Below are 26,871 nucleotides of genomic sequence, written 5' to 3'. Positions count from 1 at the left end.
ATTTACTCGGCCCATATAGTTAGGCCCATATATGTTACCCTACTTTGTAGTGGCTTTTGTTACAAGGCAACCGAACTAGGGTTTTGGATCAATCTTGAGAGTTAGTTGATTTAAAAGTTTTTTTTTCAGTTGATTCAAAAGTTCTTGGTGTATGCAAGAGGTGATAGAGCCTCTTCATCTCGATTACAATCTTAGATATGAATGAAGTTGTTGGTACAACAAAAATTAAAATTTTACTTTTATGGAGCGAATAATTTTATAAACGTAAGGACTAGGGACAAACTAATCTTTGTTCTGATACAATTATTTGATTTGTAACTTTTAGTTTTTGACTGTAGTGTTTCTTCTTTGGGTTATGTGTGCCAAGTGTTGGTGAGACGTCTGTATTATTTTTCTCAAGTTTAAAATATACATTAACGATTCATAATACATAAAGAAGCTACAAATAAATTGTTCTTTGTTTTTATATTCAACTAGTTAAATTACAAAATCTATTGGAATAATAGAAAAGATAGAACTAATACTTTGTACACAAGAGGCTAAACAGACTGGAATTCTTTTCTGTGTTGTTGTTCATTGACTTGATAACTCCTTGAGATTTCTCCAGAGGTACCTTCCGCTAGCCATATCAACAAACTTCCAGAACCCATTCCCCATCTTTCTTTTGAATCCGAGTCCTTGTTTATCATCTTTCTCCTTGGCTTCCACTGGTGAGTCTTCTGAGATGAGATCCGGTGAAGAATCCACCGTCCTCCAAGCGAAATATCCGGCGAGTACCGCTGAGAAGAACACTAATACGAACCTCAAAGGACACATGATCTTCTTTACTTGATGGATACAAGAAGAAAAAAAAGAATGAAACTATATTTGGAAGTGTTTATGTTTATATAAGGTTTGCGAAAGTCTGAGATTAGAAGAGTGCAAGGGGAACTTATGATATTTATAGGCTTTGCATTACATCTTCTAGAAAAGGAAACGCGTTTCTAAACATATTTCTTCTATTTGTTACAAATCTATTTTTTTTTCCTTTTCTTTTTAGTTGACAAAAGGAAATCTATTTGATTACGTGCTTCTGAATCTGATTAAAATTACGTCTTATATGTTATCTGTCGGTATTAGAAGCTTCTACTTATCTTTAATAAATAGAGTTTTTTTTTGGTGGGCCTAATAAATAGAGTTTTGGTTTTGAGTCTTTTGACACTACCAAATTTAAATTTTCAAAATCTGTATAACAACAATCAAAAATCACAACAATTGTTTTTTTTCTTCTAAAACAGTAACATCGTGATAAATTCACGATCTTACACATGATAATAGATTAAATAGGCAACTTTTTTTTACTATCAGGGGTGTTATTGGATTATATATTTGTAAAGAGTTATAAAAGTTTATATTTTGTAATGATTCTTGTGTTATATTCAATCAAAACTTTTCAAAACTATGTTATAATCCAGTGTTATTTGATTCAGTATTTTCAAAACTATGAAAATATTGATTTTGTCAATCTCTTGAAATTTGTGGCTGTTGGTTTCTGGTGAATAGTTCTTGGTAGACAGATTCATTGGCTCACAAAGGTTTAGTGTAATTAATTAGTGTGACTGTGTTTCGTATGTTCTTGCTGGCTGAGCAGTGGAGAACTGAGGATAATAAAGGGGTTTACATAACCGGACTAAACCAACTCAAGTCCTTGAATAAGAGTTGATTCTACTTGATGTATGGTTTGTTAGGCATCTATACTATTAAAGCAGGATTCTATTGGATTTTTTACTAAAAATACCCTTTCATTTACTAACATTGCATATTTCATTAAGGACAATCAAGTAATATAATAACACATTTATATTGGGTCATTTTTTTGGATCCAGCTCACTTCTCACATCAGATCTTTTTTGGGCTATTTGGGCCGATTAAAAAATCAGATCCAATTTTTTTTTTCTTCAAGTTCAAATAGTTTATTTTCAATCATTTTTAATATTTTGTGTTGTGAAAAAAAAATAATCACATAATTATTATGTTTTTTCTTTTTTAATATAATTTAAGCATTCATAAAAAAAATTTGAATTTTTTCGTTGAAAAGTATAAATCTTTATTAAAAGTATATAACTTTTATTAATTTTATCAGAGTTATACCAACTTAATTCATTAAAAATAAAGTTCAATTTTCTAAACATAAATACTCATTAGACCTAGACGTTCGGGACTCATTCGGGTACGGATCGGTTTTTTCGGGTATCGGGTTTTTAGAGTTTTGAAATTAAACTCCATTCGGGTATTATAAAATTTCGGATCGAGTTCGAGTTGAGTATTTCCGGATCCGGGTGGATTCGGTTCTCATGCATAAGAGCCTGAAAAATAACCAAATAACCAAAGTATCTAAAATGGGTTCGGTTATTTGTACTCAAAGTAACCAAAGTATCTGATTTGGTTCAAATTTTTGTATCCAAATTACTCAAAAGTAACCGAAAGTAACCAAAATATTCATTCTATACAGTTTTTTGGGTAAACTTTTATCCAAATTATCATATTTTATTCAAAAATACTCAAAAGTACCAAAAATAACTACTATAGTTAATTTATAATATTAATTTAAAATATTATAATAATTATAAATATAATTAATAACATATATTTTTAGATATATTCTCATTTTGGATATCTTCGGGTACTCATTCATTTCTCGGTTCGGGTCGGGTTTAAATATGACATTTACTAAATATTTGTAAATTTAAAAAAAATAAAAGATAAAAGCGCGGTTCAAAATCTAGTGATAAACTTATGAAGAAGTACGCGACTTCCTATCCCATTTCTGCAAAAATACAAAAGTACAAATATCAAGGTTAGGGGGATGTTGAAACGGTGGCGTTTCGGTGTTACGTTGAGATGGCTCCATTTATTACGCTGGAAGCAGTGAAGAGCTCGCTATCTGTCTCGACCGACCGATGAACATTTGTATTTAACAAATATCGTGCTGATTACTGTGTGGCTAGAATAAATCGATCATATAACATCAATTTTAAAAAAATGAAAATATTGATTTTGTCAATCTTCGTGTTGTTAAAAAAATGAAAATATTGATTTTGTCAATCTCTTAAAATTTGTGGCTGTTGGTTTCTGGTGAATAGTTCTTGGTAGACAGATTCATTGGCTCACAAAGGTTTAGTGTAATTAATTAGTGTGACTGTGTTTCGTATGTTCTTGCTGGCTGAGCAGTGGAGAACTGAGGATAATAAAGGGGTTTACATAACCGGACTAAACCAACTCAAGTCCTTGAATAAGAGTTGATTCTACTTGATGTATGGTTTGTTAGGCATGATAAACTTATGAAGAAGTACGCGACTTCCTATCCCATTTCTGCAAAAATACAAAAGTACAAATATCAAGGTTAGGAGCTTAAGACAACACTAAAGATAGTAACTACACGCTCCAATAGTATCATTTCTGTCCGTGTATTTTCTTTCTAATTGAAGAAATTGATGTTATATGATCGATTTATTCTAGCCACACAGTAATCAGCACGATATTTGTTAAATACAAATGTTCATCGGTCGGTCGAGACAGATAGCGAGCTCTTCACTGCTTCCAGCGTAATAAATGGAGCCATCTCAACGTAACACCGAAACGCCACCGTTTCAACATCCCACAGTCCCGGTGGATTCCATCGGCCGAGCCACCGTTTTCCGCCCCTTCTCTCTCTCCTCGCCTCACTCACGCGCCTTTCACCTAGCGTGGCTCTCACTCTTCTCCTGCTTCTTCTCCACCTTCTCCATCCCTCCTCTGATCCCCGTCATCTCCTCCGACCTCGGCCTCTCCGCCTCCACCGTATCCGCCGCCGGAATCGCCTCCTTCGCCGGCTCTATTTTCTCCCGCCTCGCCATGGGCCCGCTCTGCGATCTCATCGGCCCGCGAACCTCCTCCGCGATCCTCTCTTTCCTCACCGCTCCCGCCATCCTCTCCACCGCGCTCGTCTCCTCTCCCGCTTCCTTCGTACTCGTCCGCTTCTTCGTCGGCTTCTCGCTGGCTAACTTCGTCGCTAACCAGTACTGGATGTCCTCCATGTTCTCCGGTAACGTCGTTGGTCTAGCTAACGGCGTCTCTGCCGGTTGGGCTAACGTCGGCGCAGGTCTCTCTCAGCTCCTCATGCCTATTCTCTACACGACCATCTCTGGCTTCCTCCCACGCGATGTCTCCTGGCGCGTGTCGTTCGTGTTCCCCGCCGTTTTCCAGGTGATAACCGCCGTGCTAGTCCTCCTCTACGGACAAGACACTCCCGACGGTAACCGAAAAAAAGACAGAACTCCGTTAGATGAAGAGCATTCCGGTTTTGTCCGAATCCTTCTCGACGGACTCGGAGATTACAGAGCGTGGATCCTAGCGCTTCTGTACGGTTACTCGTTCGGCGTGGAGCTCACGACGGACAACATGATCGCAGGATACTTCTACGAGCGGTTCGGCGTGAATCTAGAGGCGGCGGGAACGATCGCTGCGAGTTTCGCGATGTCGAACGTCGCGTCGCGGCCGGCGGGAGGGATGGTTTCCGACTTGCTGGGGAAAAGATTCGGGATGAGAGGGAGGCTATGCGGACTCTGGGCGGTGCAGTCGGTGGCTGGGTTGCTGTGTTTGTTACTCGGACGAGTCAACTCGCTCTGGGGCTCCATCGCCGTCATGTGGGTGTTCTCTATATTCGTTCAAGCTGCTTCTGGTCTCATATTTGGCGTTGTCCCCTTCGTCTCCACTAGGTTAGTGTTTACTATTCGGTCTAAAGTATTTAGTTTCAGTTTATTTGATTTTTTTTTTTTTTAATTTCCGGTGATAGATCTTTAGGAGTAGTAGCGGGAATGACGGGAAGTGGCGGGACTGTAGGTGCGGTGGTGACACAGCTTTTGTTGTTTTCCGGCAATGATGTTAGAAAGCAAAGAAGCATTTCACTTATGGGGTTAATGACTTTTGTCGCGTCTCTTTCTGTCACTCTCATTTACTTTCCACGCTGGGGTGGAATCTTTTGTGGTCCATCATCATCATCTTCGGAGTCCGATGATTCTTCTCAGCGGTTACTTGGAGACGAGGAAGAGGACGACGATAAGGTGGTGATTAGTGGTAGACTACGTCCCGTTTGTTGATTACCGCAAAGCCGTTTCTACTTGAACAAATTAAAGCGTAATAAACTTGTCAAGTATGTAACAGCTGAGTTTATACATATTGAATTGATAGATGTTTGTATCCAAAGTTTAGACATTGAATTGTCAACTTGATTATCTCTTGTAGACTGCTCCGATGCGTTGTATTGTGTTATTGCATGACCTCGACGTAACACGCATAACACAGTGTATAACACATGGACATTTTCGTCCTATGTCCTACATCGAGTTTTGTTTGAAACTAGATGTCGATACAAACTAAAGTTTGTCATAGGTTAATTAAAATTGTTTAAGCCCAATGGGCTTTACCAATTTTCATAGTGCACAATATTGCTTAAGTTACCTAATGGATTCATGATAGATTTTATATTATTTTTCTCAAGGAAGTTAGAAAAAATCATATAAAATCGAGCAAAGGGGAGACCTTTATATAATAATGCAATCTCTGTCTCTCGATCGATGAATACGACTCTGTTCTCGGATAAACAGATAATGGATCTGATGAACGACAACAACTCAAACGACGGCGATCATCAGAGATTGGGTGTCGGCGATAATGATTTAGCTTCGAAGAAGGAAGCGATCGTCCCGAGCTACGATTTTCAGCCTATTCGACCTAACTCCACCGTCGGGTTGTCTCACTCCGCTTTAGATCTCGCCGGATCTGTCAATTCCACGGGGGCTAGGGTCTGGGGTGCGTCTGATGTACTACCCGTTCCAACCTCATCCGCAAGAGTAAGATTCCTAAAATTATCTAAGGAATTTATGATTTGGGACCAGTCTACTATGTTTGTCTGTTTATTACAGTTACTATGATTGTCTTAATTGGAATCGGTTCTAAGGGTGTTATTAGAAGAGTTATTGGTTTCTCTTGGGCCTTACTTATTGCGTTTGTTGATGTTTTAGCAGAGTTATGGTTCCCTTGACTCTCTTGAGCTTTCGAAGTTGTTTGCTGAGAAGAAGGAACGAGTCAACCCTGAGACGGTGATTATATCAGAGATTGATCGGGCGTTGAAGAAACATACCGATAACTTGCTGCATGTCATGGAAGGTGTCAGTGCACGTCTAACACAACTGGAGAGCAGAACCAGGAATCTCGAGAATCTGGTGGATGATGTGAAAGTTTCTGTTGGGAACAGTCACGGAAACACTGATGGGAAAATGAGACAGCTTGAAAACATCATGTTAGAGGTAACTTAAAGGAAACCTAATGTGGATTAGTTTGAATTTAGAGACATAACCAGACTCTTGCCTGTCGTGGAAGTTTGTGGTCTCATGATCTATTTGACTTTTGAGACTTTTTGATATACCAGCGCTTCTACGCTTACTCAATGTTTTGTATAATTTGGATTCAGGTGCAAAGCGGTGTACAGTTGTTGAAGGACAAACAAGAGATACTTGAAGCGCAGCTTCAGCTTTCAAAGCTTCAGGTATCGAAGGCAGAGCAGCATTCCGATAAGCACTCTACACATGTTGAACCCACTGCTCAACCTCCCGCTGCACCGTCTCAGCCGCAAGCTTCTGCTGCAGCTCCACCTTCTCTTACTCAGCAGGGCCTCCCACCTCAACAATTTATCCAACAGCTTCCCTCGCAGCACAGTCTCCCGGCACCTTCATCACAACTGCCTCAGCTTCCCAGCCAGTTTCCTCCCCAACAGGAGTCTTATTTCTCCCCGCCTGGTGGTGGTCAGTCCCAGCCGCCTCCGGTGAACAATCCTCCTTATCAACCTCCCCCTCCTCGAACCCATCAACCACCTTACCAGACACCTCCCCAACAGCCGCAGTACCCCCAGCAGCCACCTCCTCAGCTTCAACAACCGTCGTCAGGCTACAACCAGGAGGAACCACCTTACCCTCTGCAGTCTTACCCGTCAAACCCTCCTCGTCAACAACCACCTCCTGCTCCCGCCCCATCTCAACAGTACTTCAATGGTCCTCCAACGCCACCATCAATGTACGACGGACCAGGAGGTAGATCCAGTTCAGGTTTCCCTTCCGGGTACTCTCCTGAACCTTACCCGTATACCACGCCACCCTCTTCGCAGTTTGGAAACACCCAGTCACTGAAGCCGTCGCATCAGAGTGGAGGAGGCGGCGGATCTGGTTATCCGCAAATCCCTATGGCTCGGCCACTACCACAAGCTTTACCAATGGCTACAGCTATCAGCAGCGGTGGAAGTGGAGGAGGATCAGGTTCGCCAAGAGCCGGAAGTAATGTCCCAGTGGACGATGTGATCGACAAAGTGAGTAGCATGGGGTTCCCAAGAGACCAAGTGAGAGGAACGGTGAGGTCGTTGACTGAGAACGGTCAAGCCGTGGACCTGAATACTGTTTTAGACAAGCTGATGAATGGAGGTGTGACGCAACAGCAGCAGCAGCAGCAACCACCAAGAGGTTGGTTCGGGGGTCGTTAGCTGTGTGTCCCATGACATTGTATAGAGAGTCTCATCTCCATGATGGATCGCTAGTTGGAGAGCACATCTTCAAATTTACATCTGCGTTTCATTTGTGATTTTACTATTTTCTCAGACCTTTCTATATGTGTTTGAAACTAAAGATTCAGAAATTCATTTTCTTCTGTGTTCCGTACCTTTTGTTTATTTGACACTTTTGAAATCGCACTCACCATTTACTAAAACAATATGTAGGTAGGCTTTTAAATGTCTTTTTACTGTAAGACATTTTTCTTTTCAAGAAAACATTTTGATAACCAAATCACATTTTCATCATATAATTACGTTTACTTTCACATTCAAATGTTTAATTTCAAACTGTTTAAAATTTGATAGACTTGAACTGAAAAACGTAATTAATTATGAAAAGTAAATATTTGAAATTATAATTGGCCCCAAAAAATTATAAACTAAATTATAGTAGGGTTTTCTCTTTGCTACGCCCAAACATCATGTAGTTCTATTTCGTTAGAATAGAACGACGAGCAGTTTATTCTTTTCCCCCATTCTGAATAAACGACGTCGTGTAAACCACCCGCGAAACCCAGTAAACTCTCACCGGAGCGTATTCGTTCTCTCTGTCTCCGCCTCTCTCTCTCTCGGGCTTCACTTGACAGTTTGTTCAATCTCGAAGATGTCGTTGACGGAGCTAGACGACGGACTGGTACGCAGGATGGCCATCGGAGCAGTCTTCTCTGATTTCGTACGAACTATTCATCTCTTTTTTCCTTCACCTATTGTATATGATTTCTGATTTAGCTCCCCCCAAAAAATCCAATTTCGAGATTAATTAGTCTCATATTGTTGGAAATTGGCAGGGAGGGAAGATACGTTCGTTAGGTTTCCATAGGACTGATGATCTACTAGTAACATCGAGCGAGGATGATTCACTACGCCTCTTCGATATCGCCAACGCTAAGTCAGTTCCTCTCCTTCTTCCTCCCTTCCTTAATTTTAGGGTTTACTACATAGCTAGCTCATCGTGTTCTAGCTAGAGAAGAATCTAATTGGCTTAGGGAACTGAGAAGAAGAATCTTTAATTTGTTCTGATGCTTTGTTTGTTGAAAACTGTAGACAGGTGAAGATAACATACCATAAGAAACATGGTACCGATCGTGTATGCTTTACTCATCATCCCAGCTCTCTTATCTGCTCTTCTCTTTACAATCTTGAGTCCACTGGAGGTGATGATGATGACTCCTTCTCCTTCTCACTTGCCTTGCTTGAGATTGGATATTCAATAATGGTGGATGTGCACTTACTTACTTGAATGAATACTTTTTTTTTTTTCATGTAACAGAATCTTTGAGATATCTCTCAATGTACGACAATCGGATTCTTCGTTACTTTAAAGGGCACAAAGACAGGGTTGTATCCCTTTGTATGTCTCCTATTAATGATAGCTTCATGTCTGGTTCTCTCGACCGAAGTGTCCGACTCTGGGATCTTCGTGTTAATGCCTGCCAGGTATTGTTTCTCTGATAAATTTCCATATGGTATAAAGTCTGAATGTGCTAGAGTTTCAATCGGGGAGTTGCTCCTTCTTTTTTTGTTATTTCAACTTGAAAGTTATAGTTGATGAAAGATGCTGGAACCATGTCACATTTTAGAACACAGTTTTCTCGATTTACGCTCAATGTATATAGTTTCATTGAATATAGGGAATTCTACACCTACGTGGGAGACCTGCAGTAGCTTATGACCAACAAGGCCTGGTCTTTGCAATTGCAATGGAAGGAGGTGCTGTTAAATTGTTTGATTCCAGATGTTATGACAAGGTTAGCTAGTTACTTTTGATTCACACACAACCTTGCAAACGAATTCTCTTGTACTTCTAACTTAACCCACCCAGTTGATCTCTCTTCTGTTAGGGTCCCTTTGATACGTTTCTGGTGGGTGGTGATACTGCTGAGGTCAATGATATAAAATTCAGCAACGATGGAAAATCTATGCTTCTTACTACCACAAATAACAATATCTATGTTCTTGATGCTTATCATGGAGAGAAGGTAATAAGCCCATTCTGTAACTTTCACTTTGAAGAAAAAGACGGCGTTATTTTAATTTTTATTTTGTTTTGCAGAAATGCGGTTTTAGTTTGGAGGCTTCACAGGGTACATCCATTGAAGCCACCTTCACACCAGATGGCAAGTATGTTCTGTCAGGTAACACACTTGTCCAGATAATGATAAGAGTATCTTTGATCATGACTCATTTTCTCAACATCCAAATCAAAAACTCACAGTTAGTGTTATTCTTATTCGGATACAGGTTCAGGAGATGGAACCTTACATGCGTGGAACATCGAGAACCCATCTGAGGTAAATACGGAACAGTCCATTAATATTGTACATACATACACCAGTTCTGGACACTTAGAAGATGATGAAATATGATTCAAGAAAGTTGTAACTACTGTTTCTTTTTGCCCTTATCCTTGTCACAGTATCTAAACTTGGTCTAAAAAATAATGCAGGTGGCGAGGTGGGAGAACAACATAGGAGTAGTGTCGTGTCTGAAATGGGCACCGCGTAGAGCAATGTTCGTTGCTGCCTCCTCGGTTCTCACTTTTTGGATCCCCAACGACGGTGAGGCACCAGCCCCCGCTGATCCTCCTGCCGACCAACAAACTCCTCAGTGACGACTTCATTGTTTGTTTCCGTTACGCATTAGTGTATTATGGTTTTGCTTTCTGACAGTTGATAACATATCGGAAGTATTAGTACTTTTAGTCAACAATATACACTCTTGAAATTTTGTTAACCAAAAAATACAAAATTTCGAAAAATTACTAATTTCTGTTCTGTAGATTGCACATAATAACATCATTGACACGAAGAAAAGAGCACAAAAAAACTAGAATTTGGTTGATAATAACTATCTTTGTTTCTGACAGAACCACACATGCCAGAGAAAAAAAAAAGATTTTCACGCATGTTGTTTTATTTGTTGAACCAGGGAAGCTCGACGATCATCTACCATCGTACCTTCTTCAAATGGAGTTAAAAAATAGACACGGAAATTCTCAGGTATTGATTGCTTCGACCTCCTCCTTTTTCAAATAGTTAAGCTTATCTGATGATTCTTTTATTTGCTTTGTTCCTGTCTGTCAGAGACAGAGAGTATTCGTTTACATCATCATGAGGTGGTAACGATGAGAGATCAGCTGGAGAAGAAAGAGTGAGATCCGAAATTTTCAAGTCAGACATTGAGGAGACAGAGCAAGAGATCCACGTCGACAAAAAGAGAGATTGTAGAAGAAGATAGAGAGTAAAAAGTCTGGCAATAGCGATGCTAAGCATGATGTAATAGTATTACAGGGATGGTTCCCGAGATAGGCTTGCTCAGGTTGGTTCTTTGTTGAGTTTTTATTTATTTATAGTGTAAGTCTGGTTCTCAAGATCTCTTCCTGAGACTTTTTTTTTCTGTTTATCAAATGCTTACGGAAGCTGCAATGTGGCTTCTCATCATTCACATGCTCTGCTGGCCATGAAGATAATGCAGAGGGTGTTGTAAGGCAGTTCGTTGCAACTTGATCATTCATCCTAGCAAATTCTCAACATGTTATCCTTTTTGTCTATGTGTGCTAGGTACCGTGTCTAGAAGACATTGTTGGCAGCACTGTGACCTTCCAAGCTCTCTCCATTCAACTTCGCTTCTAGACATCATAGATTCACTCTCTGGTATTTCCGAAAGCCACCAGCGGCCCCCTACTTTCATTTGAGAATCACGTAAGTTTGAATTCTTTTGTAAAGTGTGTCCAACGTTTCTTGTTCTTGACTGTTATTTGCAATTTCTAATGGACAGCGTAGTGATGAGCACCCTGGTGATGACATGCTTGGTGATGGCTCTTTGAAAAAAACTCCTCACGATTTGAACAGTCCTCACCTTAACCAAAGTGGCTGCAATGGTGATTCTAATTTTGAGGGCGAGAGAGCAGTGAGATATGTTTCATGTTAGACCCATGACACTGACAATAACACTGAAGAATAGTAACTAGCTAAACGAGGATGGGCCTTCCAGCAAGAAAATGCTTAAAGACTAAAATTCCAAGCCCTCGAGTGAATGTTCACACGATACTGAAACTGATAGAATCTAGGATTCTGTTACTGACAAAATTTGTTTAGATTTGTTTCAGTCTAATCTGACCCCTGTAAGTGCCTATCAAACACGGCTTTATATAGTCTGTTAATAATAACAAAGCCTTCAAGAGAAATACTTTCACAAACAAGCTATCTGCATTTTTTTTTTTGCCAACGACACAAGCTATCTGCATTGCTTGCTTTTTTGTAATTTTACAAAATTAAAAAGCTAAGAATTCTTCTCTTTGAGATGTTACTCATTTTTACATACTTTTTTTGCTCTATAACATTATTTGAGAAGTTAGTTCTTCACCGCATTACATTAGTTCTCATAGTGATTAATTGCAGATATATACTTTATAATTAGTATATTATATATAATTTATAACTAGATCATGACCCGCGCGCCTGCGCGGATTTATCTTTTGATTCACATATTTTATGTACATGTTGTATATTATTTAAGATCTATAATATAAAAAGTTAGAATGATCCGGAACCAAAAAAAATCGACCCGGACAAAAAAAAATTAAATACCTACTTAGATCCAAATGTTGAGAACTCGAAGAACTCATACCTGAAATGAACAGATTTATACCCGATCCAGTGAGCTAAATTTCAAACATAATATCTTTTGTTATATTTTTAATTTATTTTTTGGGTTGGTGAGATTTACTATTTATTCGGAAGATTTTTGGCTAACTTAATGGTATATATTCGTAGGTTTCTTTTTTCTGAACAGGAAAAAAAAAATGTGGGTCTTGATTACATTTATCTTATATAACAAATTGCTGCTATAAATAAATTTTATAGAAACTAATTTGTAACAGTAATATCATTTTTGTTATAAATTAGTATATTATGGTTTATAGGTTCAAAGTATAGAGTTAGTCGTCTTCATAGTATTACTAATATTGATAGATGCAAGTTAATGAATACAGATAATATATTGTATTATTAGTAATCTATCATATAGTATTATATGTTAGTAGATGTATTATTAATAATCTATCTTATAGTATAATATGTTAGTGGATGTATCTAGCTTATAGTAAAATATATGCAATATAAGAAAACATGCGTAGTGGATATAATAATAAGGTAAGAAGTGAAAAACTATGGTAAAACTATGGTAATGATTAATATTAATTATTTATAAAAATGCATGTCTAATAATAAATAGATTAATATAGCATTAATTACATAAGGTCCAACTTTAAAATCCACCTAAAAGAAGTTGTAATGTTTCTGTTTTAATAAGATAGATTATTACAAACTATTTAATAATTAATCACAGTTAACCTTTTAATTTTATATTATTAAATAACATATACGAAAATGTCACTGATGAACAAAAAATATTTATAATTGCTACTGTTGAGATGTTAACTCATTTTTACATACTTTTTGTTTAACTTTTATTTTCTATTTAAAATTTATATATATTTTATCAGACTACATAAATAAATAAATCTTCAAACTTAAATCAAACCTAATATACAGTAAAAATTATGTAAGACTTGATATTTTGATTTTTTTTATATTATACAACATAATATACCTATAATAAGAATACATAAACCAATATTTTTTTTAAGTTAAGATTTATTAATTTATCTTTTATACGTCTAAATTATAAAGTTACCTAAAATTTCCAAACAAACAAATATTTTGTAAATATTGATATCCAGTCGTATATAAACCTTCATACGTATCATCATTTCAGTTTTTCTACTATTATTTTTACTAATCCACAAATATCAAATTATACAAATTTTTTTTTGAAATCTATAAATATTTAAGAAAACTAAAGTAATGCAATAAAAAACTATTCATATTTAGTCTAACAGAATCAAAAGAAACGGTGCTTCGATTTGAAGAAATGTGTATAACTCAATATAACCCACAAAATGAATAACTTAAACGATCTAAAATTTATGGCAAGATCAAAAGTCTAAATGTAAAAAACAAAAAATAATGTGTTTAGACTTGGAGAAGTAAATACAATTAAATATACTCAAATAATAACAAAATTTGACTAGATACTATATATTTACATGTCTAATCAAAATAATATAATACTAACTATAATAAAATAATAGATATTAATTAATAAAATTAAAATAATACACTTTTTTTAGAAATATTTATATCTGTGCATGAGCACGAAAAACACCTAGTTACTCAATACTTTAAACGTTCCCATTACATTGACCAACATCTTACCAAATAAAACACAAGCATTTATATTTTTTTCTTGTAAAACATCAACTTTACTTCATATTTAAATTTAAACTGAATTTACTTTGTTCAAACTATTAACTTATTATTCTACTTTTATTAAATAAATCAGTTATTTCACATTGACCTAAGCAACTTTAAAACAAAGTAATACACACGTTCAATAACCACTTTCGAATATATCAGAAAAATATCATTCTATTTCAACATATATACATCTTCATATTTTGAACATATTTTCTTTACTAAAACCGTAAAATAAATAATAAACTCATTTAAGAATATAACATATAAATCCGGCGTAGCGCCGAAATACAACTAGTAAAGCATAAAGAAAAAAGATTCAATGATAATTAGAAATAAACATCTAATCATAAGATACAGATAATTTTACGCTCCGAAATACAACTAGTAAAGCATAAAGAAAGAAGATTCAAAGATAGTTAGAAATAAACATCTAATCATAAGATACAGATAAACTCGCTGATATACACTTGTTGGGGCTATAAGTTGGAAAATGTTCTCTTTTTATCTTTTGACAATAAGAGAATGTCCTCTACCTTGTATCTTTTTGTATTTGTTTTCGTGTCTTACAAATTACAATATGTTGCTAAAAAAACAAATTACAATATATGTGGAAATAGGGAATTTACTGGACATGGCCTTAGTTTACGGAGCCTTAAGGCCAGTTACAAAAGCCAGTTCAGGAAAACACACGATTTAAAGGTATGATTTACTCTAAATCAATTGTTAATACAAAATCTCACATTTAAAAATAATATTTTACTTAAATTTCATATAATTTTTACTTATATTTTATAAACTTTTACTTATATTTTATATGATTCTATTAAAATTTAAATGTAAACATAATGAATATTTATTTAGTGATAATAATATTTGTAGAAAAATGGTTTTGTTTATATAAATTTTTTTTTTTAACTATGTTACACAGATAGTGAAAAATAACTAAATAAATTAAAGAAGTCTTAGTTGTACTGGTCTCTGAGAGTATTGGATTTTGTCATTGACTAATAATTATTAATAAATAATATTCATCTAAGAAATTCTGCATAGTTATAAATACTGATAAAAAAATTCAGAAATATATTCATCGATGATTTGGGTATATTTTCCTCTAGACCGGTCCTGTAAATTCATGACAGAGATAAAATGGACGTGTTTACCAAAAAAAAATAGAAAAGAAGAGGAGGACGTCTGCCGTCGTCTTTTACTATATATATAATTCTATTTTTTACTCTGTTTTAAAAGCACCTCCGATAAAAAAAAAATCTATTCTCATTGTGTATATTTATATGTATGATATATATGTATATACATAATCGTATGTAATTATGGAGTCTATAATTTGTTTTAATACCTTATGTAATATTTGTTCTATTATGAATTTTGACTAAGTTTTCTCGACAGATCTTCTCCTTTAATCGTAGTAAATTTGACTAATTTTTCTATTATTGTGTGTTTGCTCTTAAAATTATATCAATAACTTTAATAATGTCAAATAATTTTGGTAAAATAATATTATGGACAATGAACATATTTACCAAAAGAAATTTCACTAATATCTTTTCAAATTTACAAAAATAAAATATCACAACTAAAGGAATATACATACAAATCACAAAATAGACCACACATAAAATTATTATAGATCAATCCTCCACAAAGATAAATGTGGACTTTACTTGATATGGGAGAAAATTCGTCAGAAAAATTCTAGGACGTCTTTTGAAAAATTTTCAGGAAGTCTTCTAATGTATTATATGTTATAAGACTTTTGAGAAGACTTTCCATAAGTTTTTCAAAGTGTAACTCAGATCTGAAAAACCTGCAAAACCAAAAATATTCAAATAACTTTAAAAAAATAAATAATAGGTGGATAATAAAATATATCTACCTTAAAGTACACACAAAAATATATATCTAAAAAATTTAGATCTACCCTTAAAAGAGTGGAAGACGAGAACCATGTGATAAAAACTTGCAAAAACAAGATAAATTAGTAAGAAAAACATGAGAAAAAATGAGAAATTGATATAAAGTTTTGTGTTTTCATGTTTAAAGAGATTAGAAAGAGTTTTGGGAATTTTAGTTTGGGAAAAAGTTAAGAGCTTTATGGAACAAGAAGTTATTAAATGAAGAAAAATCAGAAATGAAAATTTATCAAAACGCTCAGATTTGTTATGAAAGAAGAGACATGGGAGAAAACTCTGTTAAAAGACTTCAAGGAAGTCGTCTAGAGGACTTCCTGAAAGTCGACTAGACCCTAAATATAAACCCTAAACTTAATTAACGAACTAAACACTTCAATAAACTTAAACTCAAGTTAAAAGTGTTTATTATACATAGAACTAAACACATATTGATCAAAATTTAATTTTTCAAAAAAAAATGATGAACTTCCAAAACCAAACCCTAAGAAAACATACAATAATACAACATATGTTACCAAAACATAAACCAAAGAATACTATGACTCAATATGTTCACTATTTATGTTGAAAACAATTCAATTTTATTATATTTCAATTTATATCATTTAAAAATGTTATAAATACATGATTTTAATTTTTCCCCAAAAAAATATTTTTAGTCAAATTTATAATTATTTTTAAGATTTACTATACGAGAAGATTTTTGGGGAAGTCTTTCCAGAAGACTTACAGAACCTCTGAAAACTTACAAAAACTCAAAAGATTTTTCGGAGCTATATTTGTAAAAATGAATTATGGTTACTGATTGTAATTTCACGAGGCTTTTATGTTAGTTTTGCATTTGATTAAAGTTTAGGTATACTTTTTAATTTAAAATGAATTGTGAATCATATTTGGCAAATTCTCCGATACATTTGGCATTCCCTTTTCGATTTACCTTTTTTTAACATCTGGATTAATATTAATCAAGAAAGTTTGTAACAAAAACAAAGGCAATGCCTTCTACTCCAAGGTAGCGAAAAAACAAAACAACCACACTCTAAATAAGAGTCAAATGTTGCTTGGATGCTTTTCTCTTGCGATCTTATCATGAAGCCAAGAGGGACCTCCCATAGCTAGGTAGGATTGAAACCGACCGTCTCGCAAAACGCTTCTAGCTATGTCACGAGCAATCCCATTTGCTGCTACTTTCTCATCTTCAAAGGTTATTGTCTGAAATTTCTCTTTGAGCTGTATCACTTGTTGCAGCAAACCTCTGTGACGCAGCCATTGCAGTGGTGATTTTATAGCCTCTATAACCTCAGTATAATCTGAAGAAAGGATTACACTTGTGACTCCTAAGTCGCTTAGGCTAGTCATAGCATAGATTATGCACCTCAGCTCAGCTATGAAATGGTTGGGCGCATGGACGATCGCATCTCTAGCATGGTGAGTTACATTTCCGTAATGGTCTCTTGCGATCCAAGCTACCCCACTGTGAAGATGTGCATTTATCCAGTTTGCGTGTACGTTGCATTTGATGGCACCGTTCTCTACAGGGGACCAGCTTTCACAATGTTGGAGATTAGTGTTTGCCGTAACCTCTGAGCTAGAGATGTTATTGAGCTGAAACCATTGCTCTATCTCCTCCTTCATATCTCCGATGAGTTTCACTCTCGACATTTTACCTTTTACTAGGATAAGACCTGCGCCTTGCGCAGGGTGAAATATTTATTAAAATTTTATATTTTTATATTGTAAAATCTGATTAATTCTGTGGATCTTTACGGGTCTGGTTTGGTTTGGGTTGGATTGAAATTTTAGGGGTCTTGTTCGGATTCCTTAGCTCATGAGTTAATCTGCATATTTAAAAATGATACACTATCTTTGAGTTAAAAAATAATAAATTAATAAAAATGTTTATATTATTTAGTTTCAAGAAAATTTGATCAGACGTGATGTTTGCCAAAAATAAAAAACAAAGAGTGAAGATGATTACATTGGAGTCGATTAGAACCATCTCGATAGTGAGATCACCAGCAGCAGAGTATTGTCTCCACAAACGTATGATCTTAACTCTAACCTTTCACATCTATTTGAATGGTTTCAAATCACACACAACAGTAAGGGAAGCCATTTTTATAGGATGTTAAGAACTCGACTATTTTCCGAATGTTTGAGATGCAATAATATGGAGAGGTTGAAGGCTACTTATATAGGTAGCTAAACCTAACTATACCGTTCATATATGACACCAATGATAATTAATAACGTATATTCTCACCTTACCGTGCACTCGAAATAATACATATATTACCATAACATATATATACACGATCAAATATATTACCATAACTCATATATCCACGATTGATTATGTAAACACGGTTTATTATTTTACTTGAGAAGGTCACACAATCATTTAATTAACCATGAAGACTCGATTATGCTGGTTTAATTCGATTTTGATTACTTATTGTCAGTTTCGGTTTAATTAAATTAATAATACCTATCGAAAAAATTATCAATCGACATGAGAATGTTCTACACGTACGTGCATGTGTAACAATAACATCAACTTCATCAAAAGTCGAACCTCACAAAATGTATATCAGCAAGCAAGAAGAGTGTCATGACGAAGAACACCATTGTCTAAAAACACCATTACTTGGTAGTCGACATTTCACCCTCACGTTTTGTAGGTATCATAAGTGGTCTCCCGAATAACACCCACACGATAAACGCACACCCACACAATAACACCCAGTCATTTAGTTTCTCTTCAAGCTTAGAGAATTAGATATTACTGATCCAAAGGTGGTCTCTTCTGTTCCTTGAAGACAAAGGTTCTCACGTCCGACATATAATATGATGGGATAGAAGAGCACACACATAAGACATGCGCCTTACAGACATTCATACGTTCGAGCTCACCAACAACACGTATTTCAGATCTTGGTACTTGCGAGCTCAGCAACAAAACGCAAGAGACTGACAATCCTCCTTCTCCATCGACGTAATGGCTCTCATGCCTCTGCATTGCTCCATTCGTAATGGCTCTGACACCTCGTCCTTACTCCATTCGTTAACCTTCTTCCTTGTGCAATTCGTAATGCGTCTCATGCCTCGACCTCACCAACAAAACGTCTTTCAGAGCTTCATACTTTAGCGAACACCATTAGTGCAACGTAAGAGACTTACAATGCTCTTTCTCCACCGCTGTAATGGCTTTGGTGCTCTGCACTGCTCCATTCGTAATGGCTGGCATGCCTCTCCCTTGCTCCATTTGTTAAATTTCTCCCCTCATCCATCTGTAATAGCTCTCATGCTCTGAAACACTCCATCCGTTAACATATTGCCATGCTCCATTCGTTAATATCACCCTCCGTTAACCTCACGTGAGTCACGACTCACATTGTTTTGTTCGTGTAATCAAAGTTTTTTTCTGTCCCGATGAACACATAATGTCAATGCAAATTAGGAAAGTAGTGCTCAATTTTTTGTGAGAAGCTCTACTTGCTTGACACGTCATCCCTCTCTTCTCAAACTCTCCTCAATCTTCCATATATAAATTTTACAATATGAACGCATTTAATGTAAAATGCTTCTCTTTTAATAATAAGGGGATTTTAGGGCCCTTTATTTTACTTACGATTATCTTCTTTTTTTATTTTCTGGTCAAAACTGAGAAATTGCATATTCTACACACAACTTATCACATAATTAATTCAATACCCTAAATCTCTCCCCATGGCACATTGGTTGATAGTCACCAATTGACTCAAAACGTTTTTTCATTTATTGAAACCATGCGAAGAGTGGAAATGCAGGCAAGAACTCTCCATCATTTCATCAAGCTATTGCAGCGGTCAGCTCGATCCACGTAAGGTTCTTTGCGGGGATCACTGACTAGGCATATACATGATCATACTTGGAAACATCACCGGTGGCCGGCCTTATATTTAATAGTCTTCACGGATCATAAAGCAATGATGAAACAAACAAACAAACAAACATATATATGTGATGATTTGATTGAAGCTGTTGCTCATGTTTGATTTCTGACTGACATAAAGAGAGATTTGCAGATGTGATAGTAATTAATCATATAATGTTGCCTTCGGTGACTGTTAGCAACTACAATCGATGTAGATGGGTTTTACCCGGAATATCTTCACTACACAGAACAATGGAGATTGGCAAATGTGTAGTATCCATAAACAGAGAAATCTCCATTGTTCAACAACTCAACAAATGTTAGTCTTCCACAATAATGTGAAAGGTTTTCTATATAAAACCAAGAATTTTACAAATTATTTGGTTAAGTTTTCCAGGTACAACATTATGAAGGAGAAAAGGCTTAAAAGCAACCAACATGTGGAGCAAGAGGATAACAATTCATGAAAGAATTTTTAAAAATAAAGATTACAAAGAATATGAGGATAATGTAAAGAAATCTCACTAGTGAATTGTACAGACTAATAAGAAAAGAGAGTATGAAAAGAGTTTTGAAGCAAAGAGAAAGAGGAGAGGAGAGACTATCCCCAGCAAAACTTCCCACAAAACAACATGGGAAACATGAGTCAGTATTAATAATCAGACAAGGTAATATATACCAGAGACTCCACATTCTTCAATAAACTGTACCATCCTCTGTTTCCACACTCCCTCTCTACTGAGAATAATCCACATTACCTACCAACTACAAAAGCCTGATAAGCGCATGCAAGCCCTTATCACCCACTTTCCCTAACGCAGTTCCCAGGTAACAAGTACTTATAACTCTCCGCCTCCTCAATCAGATGATTCGGTAGATGAACAGCCGAATAAGACCTCGGTATCGGACCTAGCTTCCCGATGATTTCCCTGAACGTATACTCCTCAGGAATCATATCAAACAGATCAGTCCCTCTGCATATCACATCCTGGATCCGTTTCGGATTCAGATAATGAGAGAACCTAACACGGTCAGTATGACTATACGCTTTCATCTTGAACACAAACTCACTAATGCGCCTGAAACAGAAACTGCAGTGCCAACCAGAGTCCGCCAAAAGAACGTCCCCTTGTCGGAAATGAGCGTACCGCGTCTTCCCGGGCTTGTACTGATGAACAGAACCCCTCCAGCTCTTGCCGTCGACGTAATACTCGAACGAGTACAAGTAGTTCCTGAGCTGGAGATGAAGCACGGGCGGGTATCCATCGCACCACCTAAGGAGGTCGATGGTGTGAGCGCTGGGGATCTCGTCGACGTCGGACATGATCAGAAGATCGTCCTCTTGGATCCCGGCGAGTCTTATCAGCTGATCAAGCGCGATCCTCTGGTAAGCTTCTTCCACGAAAGGGTTCTCTCCTCTCCTGAACCTCCCTCCCACGTTGCCGTAGCTCAGCCTCGGCTCAGCAAAGTCAAACTTCTCTCTGTTCGCGGCGAAAACCAGCGGTTTAGGCAGACCGGTGAAGGTGGAGTTGGATTCGAGGATCACGAACTGCGTGACGTAAGGGTAGAGCTCTTTCCAGCGGATGGTGAGCATGTCCACCTCGTTGCTGAACAGGACGGCGTCGAAGACTCGTCTCGGAGAGTCGCGGTGTCTCCAGCCGTGGAGGCTGCAGAGGGTTTGCATGGAGGCGTTGTGGTGGTAGTAGTGGGGGAGCGTTTGGAACGGTTTGGGTGGTGATTGCCAGAGCGGTCTCAGGAAGTAGGTTAGTTTCTGACCGTGGAGGTAGACTCCGAAGACGAATAAAGGGACGAGGGTGAAGAAGAAGATGTAGGTTTTGAAATCGAGTCCTCGTAGTGCGCATCTAACCCTTGAGAAAACCTTTGCTGATCGTGAACCATCCTGCAATAAAACAAAAAAAAAAACAAGCCAAAGCTCAGAGACAATGAAAAGAATCAACAATAGCATCATTGTACTGCTACAGAAAATCAAACCCTAAAACAAATCATGTTTGGATTATCACAAAAATAAAAATAAAACCTAAGGTTTCTAAACCGGGGTCGCTTACAAAGCCAGCCGAGAGGACTAAATCCTCCATATGTTTCAGACAAAACAAAACAAAACAAAAACAATTAACCGTCTTCCTCTATTTAAGATAGTTATGATAAGAACAAGAACAACAAACCCTATGTCATGTAATGCATTTACCAACAATTCTCATAAAAAAAAATTGGTATCAGAAAGAGAGAAAAAAAAAAACGATTCATCAGGAAATCGATTAGGTTTCAGAAGTCTCACCTGTCCACAAACATCTCCGCAGATATCGTCTGTTTTCTTCGAACACATGCTAAAGAAGAAGATTGCCGAAGCGAACACAAATCAAATCAAAAACAAAAACCTCAGAAACTCAATATATACAGATATCTCAGAAAAACTCTCTTAATCCCTCTCTTCTTAGGTAAACTGTAACGCCAATTATAGCCGTTTCTGATGTTTTTTTTTGTTTTCTATATATATATATATATATGTTCCTAAAACTCCTTGAATTTATTATTTTTATTGACACTGATTAAAATTAAAAGATATTTATTTCTTAGCTTAATCGAAAGATTATTAAAATAATAACAAGAGGACTATAGTTTCGTCCACGGTCACAATCTCTCCTACCATGATCGATTTATTAAGCTGTTTGCTACCTAGGTTGCACGCGCTTCTGACATATATTCGCTTCTTAGTTTAAAAAAAAAGATTGTTTCTTTGTTTTCAAACAATTCTACTTTTATATATCTGCTTCTGATCCGTAGGTTCTATATGATATATCAAGGTTATATACGAGGAAGGTTATATACGAGGAAAGTATTTCATCCCTGTCCAAAAAATATTTTATTAAGTTAAACTAAAAATTTGACGCATACAAATGTTGAGTCAATCGCCAATACTCAATACCAGTATTGAGTATTTTTATGATAATTGCTAATTTACTAGTATCATGTAGTACTACTTTGTAATAATTCGGTCTTCGTCTAGCAAGTCAATATCACATGTTCCCGGGTGGCAATGTAAAACATATCTTAAAAATAACTCGTTTAGAATATTGGATGAGTAACAATTTAATCTCTAGTGATCAGGCCCGTCTTTGATATAAAGCAAGTAAAGCATTAGCCACAAGATATATAGCCAGTTTTAGGGCCACAGTTCATGAAATATTAGTTTGGTCTAATGGTTAATTAGTTTGATTAGAGGAGGTAGTCTTCCACATTACCACTCTTTGATCCTCTTCTTGACACGAATATATTTTCAATTTTGCCATACTAATGATTTTTATGCATTTATATTTTTTGGTATTAATGATTATGTGTCGCTATATATTATTGGTATTTATATAAAAGGCCACGAAGATTTAATAATGCTTTAAGCCACCTTAAGTTATGGGACAGCACTGCTAGTGATGTTAGGAATGTACTTTTAATTTAATGATTACTTGCAGTGTCAAACAAAAATAAACACTACTGGGTCTTCGTCTGCTCAATTCTAGCTAGTCAATATATGACATGTTCCAGGTGACCAATTAGTAGTATCGCGATGCATCCAGTGGCGGAGCCAGTGTGTAATCATGGGTGTCAGTTGACCCATGTCAATTTCTGCAAAAAAAAAAATTTACATGTATTTCCAAATAAAACTCTGATGAATATAGCTTATTGACCCTTGCAAAATACATTGATTATCACATTGACCCCTCTAAAATAAAATTCTGCCTCCGCCACTGGATGCATCATATACGAAGACGAATTGATCCTGGTTCTTTTCCTTTATTTCAAACTCAAATTTATTGGACATTTTTAACAAAACACTATTCAGACAATTGAAATCTTAATCCCATAACTAAACATGAAAAACAAACCACATCGTAGTGACCTAGTAGTTTCCAATAGAGGAAGAGTTACGTTGTAAGTCCAGACCAATAATCGATTTATTTCTAATGTGAAATTATTATTTTCATATGTGGTCATGTGGATATAGGATTATCGTTTATGGTCCATTTGCATATCCCTAGAAAGGGTTTATTCGTGGACTTTTCATCCCATTCGGAAGTTTGTCTATGTCTTTAATATATCCAGAGTTAACCATTTGTTTTTTTCAAAAAATAAACTGAAAAAGTTATTAACTGATGTAAAAAAGGATTAAATAATTAAATAATTAAATGTTAGTTTAAATATACAGGTAACCTAAACTTGACAAAAGAAAATTTAGTTTACGACTGATTGATTTTTTTATAATTATATCGGCTTACTATTTACCTGTTTGTCCCATTATCCTTCAATGTTATAACTACCCTCGATGTGTTTCGTTGATTCAAAAAAATATCAAGCATGTGTCTCAAATTATTTAATCAGTAAGCTCAAGTTGAAACACTCGGAACGGGTCATACGGTAACCCAAAGCTTTAGAATTGGCTTCCTGAGTATCACAAAATTATATGTTCTCTTGTCCACCATACAATACGACCAGTATGTTACCGCGTACTATATATACAATGCAATAAGATAAGGGCCTAATTCAATTGTTTTTTCTTCTTTTTCAGACATTATATGACTGTTTAAGATTTCAAATAACTTTTTTTTTTGTTAAAAGGTTTAACATTTCAAATAACTCGAATCTACATAAGTTCAACTATTTGGAAATCTCTGCATTGGAAAAGATATTACTGCATTAAATTTCGTTATACTCTCTCTATTTCATATTAACTATCGTTTTAAACTTCTGCACACGGATTAAAAATCATTTAATTTTGCATATTTTCAACATAAAAACATCATTACTCATATACCTACTCATATTTCAACCAATAGAAAAATTAAGAGGATAATAAAGTTAATAAATTCTGCATTAAAATGCTAAAACGACAGTTATTTTGCAACAAAAAGTTTTCTCTACAACGACACTTAATATGAAACGGAGGGAGTATATCCTTTCGAAATTTGACTATAATCATATGTCAATTTCAATCCCAAAACGTGTCAACTCAATTTTTCTTTTGACTACAAACACCATGTTTTATTAAATAGGTTCAAAAGGATTGGGCAAGGCTAATCCAGGTGAAACCAAACTGTCAACATGGGAAAATTCAGTAGCTTTAGCTCGAGCTCCTTTTCGAACTCCTTTTGCAAGGGTATCAGCTCTAACACTAAACTCACGAGGGATAAAATATAGAGAGAAAAGATTAAACAAAGAACGAATATAGTAGAACTCTTCTAATTCTGAAGCTAAAGATGGCAAAACTTCTTCTTCATCGATCAGCTTTACCAGTTGTAGGCAATCTGACTCGAAACTATGCCTCATCTGTAAGGAAACTCGCATTGCCCATAGTAGTGATTTTACCTCTGCGTGAAGGGGAGAGAGGACTTGATTTCCCCCAAAGGAACCAGAGATCAGCGTCTCGTCTTCCAGTTCCATAATAAAAGCACCTCCAAAAGTAGTCTGGTTAATTGTCCAAGATGCATCTACTTGACATCTCGATCTGTGCAACCTATTACATAATAGGAAACCTTTAAGAAAATACTGTAATAATATACGACGTAATATGTAATTAATTGTCCAAAACATTCTTAGGGTAAAATATAGTATTACTAGATGATAATCCGCACTCTTCGGGGTGAATTCTTTTAACTATGATATACTTAAATATTACAATACTTATTTTGTTATCTATAATTTTTTACAATTGATTAAAGATGGACATTCCGATAACATTTAGTTCGGTTTGGTTATGTTCAGTTCAGATCTTTACGGATTTGATTCGGTTTGGTTAAGATCTTTGTGGATTCGGTTAGGATCTTTGTGGGTTCGGTTTGGATTATGATAACCCATTTATTTTTTTAAAAAAGACTAAAGTTCACATATACTCTTGATTTCTAAAATCTAAAAAATAAAAAATAATATATAACATATAAATTTGAATAATGTATGCCAAAATACTTAAACTTAATATAAAATTTGGTTTAGCTTAAATATTTGGATAGAAAATCAATAATTTTAAGTATTTTGAGTATCGTTTAGCTATTTTAGATATATACTTTATTTGTATATTTTTCCAAGTATTTTGGACAACCTAAGAACATTTGTATATTCTTTTAGATATTAAATTTAAATTTAAAAGTAATTAATATATTTAAGTATATGAATCTGGTTTGAATTTATTTGGACACCTGAAATATTTTGGTTCGGATCGGATTCTGTTTTGGTTCTCTAAATATCAAAATTTTGAACCATTCATATATATAACAATTTTATTTAAACTCGAGCACTATTTTTCATAGGATTTGGTTCGGGGTCTTAAATGAAAATAATGATTGTTCATATTTATTTTGGGTATGCAATAATTTTTTAACCAAAATACATTTTACTATGTACATGATCCATTTAGTTAATTATTAAAAATTATTCTAGACTCATTTAAAGAAAATTTAAGACTGGACTAAAAATGTTGTTAAATTCCAAATTATTCTTTGTCGGTGTTGTTACGAAGAGAAATGAGTTAGGATTAAGAAAGTAAATTTATTGTGCAACTCATGTTCCCGTTAGGTGATTTCAATAACTTCTAAATAAAATTTTATGTATCGATCTCATGTAAGATTTTTGAAAAATATTAATTAATAAGATCTTACACTTACTAAAGTAATAAATTGTTTCAATTCAAAAAAAGTAATAAATTGTTTCTTAATTAATATATATGGAATTAGAATAATCGCATAAATAAAAACAATACATTTTGTTTATTTACAATATTTTATGGTAAGTAAATCAAAATAATTATTTTGTTTATTTTATATGGTATATAATTAAATTTGAATGATATTGACATATGCTTTATTATCATATATTTCAATATAAATATTTATATTAAATTTTAATGAATGTTATTTACATATGCTTTATTATCATAGATATATATATTTCAATATAAATATTTATTATCATATGTTTTATTAACATTTATATATTTTCTGTAACAAAAAATTTAAGCCATTAATCCCAATTTTTTTTTGATGTGATAGTTTTTCAATGCAAATTTTAAAATTAACATATTTATGT

The 26,871-nt window shown here is 35.1% G+C and overlaps 5 protein-coding genes across 10 annotated transcripts; 3 read left to right on the top strand and 2 right to left on the bottom strand.

Moving 5' to 3' along the window:
- Window positions 1–3,436: 3,436 nt before the first annotated feature.
- On the top strand, window positions 3,437–5,269 carry LOC108825434 (high affinity nitrate transporter 2.7). The gene is made up of 2 exons (XM_018598725.2): window positions 3,437–4,736; window positions 4,814–5,269. Exons 1-2 carry the CDS (start codon window positions 3,592–3,594, stop codon window positions 5,115–5,117), a joined length of 1,449 nt encoding a protein of 482 aa, XP_018454227.2. The 5' UTR covers window positions 3,437–3,591; the 3' UTR covers window positions 5,118–5,269.
- Window positions 5,270–5,533: 264 nt separating this feature from the next.
- LOC108843077 (protein transport protein SEC31) lies at window positions 5,534–7,720 on the top strand. Of its 2 annotated transcripts, none has more exons than XM_018616168.2 (3): window positions 5,534–5,870; window positions 6,042–6,326; window positions 6,491–7,720. In XM_018616168.2, exons 1-3 carry the CDS (start codon window positions 5,595–5,597, stop codon window positions 7,547–7,549), a joined length of 1,620 nt encoding a protein of 539 aa, XP_018471670.2. In that variant the 5' UTR covers window positions 5,534–5,594; the 3' UTR covers window positions 7,550–7,720. The 2 variants fall into 2 exon arrangements, with proteins under 2 accessions (XP_018471670.2, XP_018471671.2); XM_018616169.2 differs by having other exon boundaries at window positions 5,535–5,870; window positions 6,045–6,326.
- A 411-nt stretch (window positions 7,721–8,131) lies between these two features.
- On the top strand, window positions 8,132–11,813 carry LOC108839904 (protein ANTHESIS POMOTING FACTOR 1). Of its 5 annotated transcripts, XR_008942611.1 has the most exons (14): window positions 8,132–8,291; window positions 8,407–8,507; window positions 8,663–8,772; window positions 8,889–9,055; window positions 9,250–9,366; window positions 9,460–9,597; window positions 9,672–9,753; window positions 9,860–9,909; window positions 10,065–10,239; window positions 10,547–10,617; window positions 10,702–10,936; window positions 11,038–11,100; window positions 11,179–11,319; window positions 11,396–11,812. XR_008942611.1 is itself a non-coding variant. In XM_057002896.1 (9 exons), exons 1-9 carry the CDS (start codon window positions 8,223–8,225, stop codon window positions 10,227–10,229), a joined length of 999 nt encoding a protein of 332 aa, XP_056858876.1. In that variant the 5' UTR covers window positions 8,132–8,222; the 3' UTR covers window positions 10,230–10,366. The 5 variants fall into 5 exon arrangements, 1 of the variants encoding a protein (XP_056858876.1); XR_008942613.1 differs by having other exon boundaries at window positions 11,038–11,319; window positions 11,401–11,813; XR_008942610.1 differs by having other exon boundaries at window positions 11,038–11,319; window positions 11,396–11,813.
- Window positions 11,814–16,916: 5,103 nt separating this feature from the next.
- Window positions 16,917–17,528, bottom strand: LOC108834582 (uncharacterized). Its single transcript, XM_018607914.1, has one exon. The coding sequence runs from the start codon at window positions 17,526–17,528 to the stop codon at window positions 16,917–16,919; it is 612 nt and encodes a 203-aa protein (XP_018463416.1).
- A 2,775-nt stretch (window positions 17,529–20,303) lies between these two features.
- Window positions 20,304–22,253, bottom strand: LOC108839342 (uncharacterized). The gene is made up of 2 exons (XM_018612123.2): window positions 22,079–22,253; window positions 20,304–21,682 (listed from the first exon to the last, which is right to left on the bottom strand). The coding sequence occupies exons 1-2, from the start codon at window positions 22,124–22,126 to the stop codon at window positions 20,582–20,584; spliced, it is 1,149 nt and encodes a 382-aa protein (XP_018467625.2). The 5' UTR covers window positions 22,127–22,253; the 3' UTR covers window positions 20,304–20,581.
- Between the last annotated feature and the right edge of the window lie 4,618 nt (window positions 22,254–26,871).

Source organism: Raphanus sativus, chromosome 2 (assembly GCF_000801105.2).
Source record: "Raphanus sativus cultivar WK10039 chromosome 2, ASM80110v3, whole genome shotgun sequence".
NCBI lineage: Eukaryota > Viridiplantae > Streptophyta > Magnoliopsida > Brassicales > Brassicaceae > Raphanus > Raphanus sativus.
This window is presented reverse-complemented; position numbering and strand designations above follow the sequence as displayed.

Bases quoted from the DNA above. Each gene is read 5' to 3' on its own strand.
- LOC108839904 (XM_057002896.1), top strand. From the start codon at position 8,223: ATGTCGTTGACGGAGCTAGACGACGGACTGGTACGCAGGATGGCCATC. The intron at 8,292-8,406 runs GTACGAACTATT...GGAAATTGGCAG, and splicing joins GAGCAGTCTTCTCTGATTTC to GGAGGGAAGATACGTTCGTT. The intron at 9,754-9,859 runs GTAACACACTTG...ATTCGGATACAG, and splicing joins TGGCAAGTATGTTCTGTCAG to GTTCAGGAGATGGAACCTTA.
- LOC108825434 (XM_018598725.2), top strand. From the start codon at position 3,592: ATGGAGCCATCTCAACGTAACACCGAAACGCCACCGTTTCAACATCCC. The intron at 4,737-4,813 runs GTTAGTGTTTAC...TTCCGGTGATAG, and splicing joins GTCCCCTTCGTCTCCACTAG to ATCTTTAGGAGTAGTAGCGG.
- LOC108839342 (XM_018612123.2), bottom strand. From the start codon at position 22,126: ATGTGTTCGAAGAAAACAGACGATATCTGCGGAGATGTTTGTGGACAG. The intron at 21,683-22,078 runs GTGAGACTTCTG...GTTTTATTGCAG, and splicing joins GCGGAGATGTTTGTGGACAG to GATGGTTCACGATCAGCAAA.
- LOC108834582 (XM_018607914.1), bottom strand. From the start codon at position 17,528: ATGTCGAGAGTGAAACTCATCGGAGATATGAAGGAGGAGATAGAGCAA.
- LOC108843077 (XM_018616168.2), top strand. From the start codon at position 5,595: ATGAATACGACTCTGTTCTCGGATAAACAGATAATGGATCTGATGAAC. The intron at 5,871-6,041 runs GTAAGATTCCTA...TTGATGTTTTAG, and splicing joins TTCCAACCTCATCCGCAAGA to CAGAGTTATGGTTCCCTTGA. The intron at 6,327-6,490 runs GTAACTTAAAGG...ATTTGGATTCAG, and splicing joins TTGAAAACATCATGTTAGAG to GTGCAAAGCGGTGTACAGTT.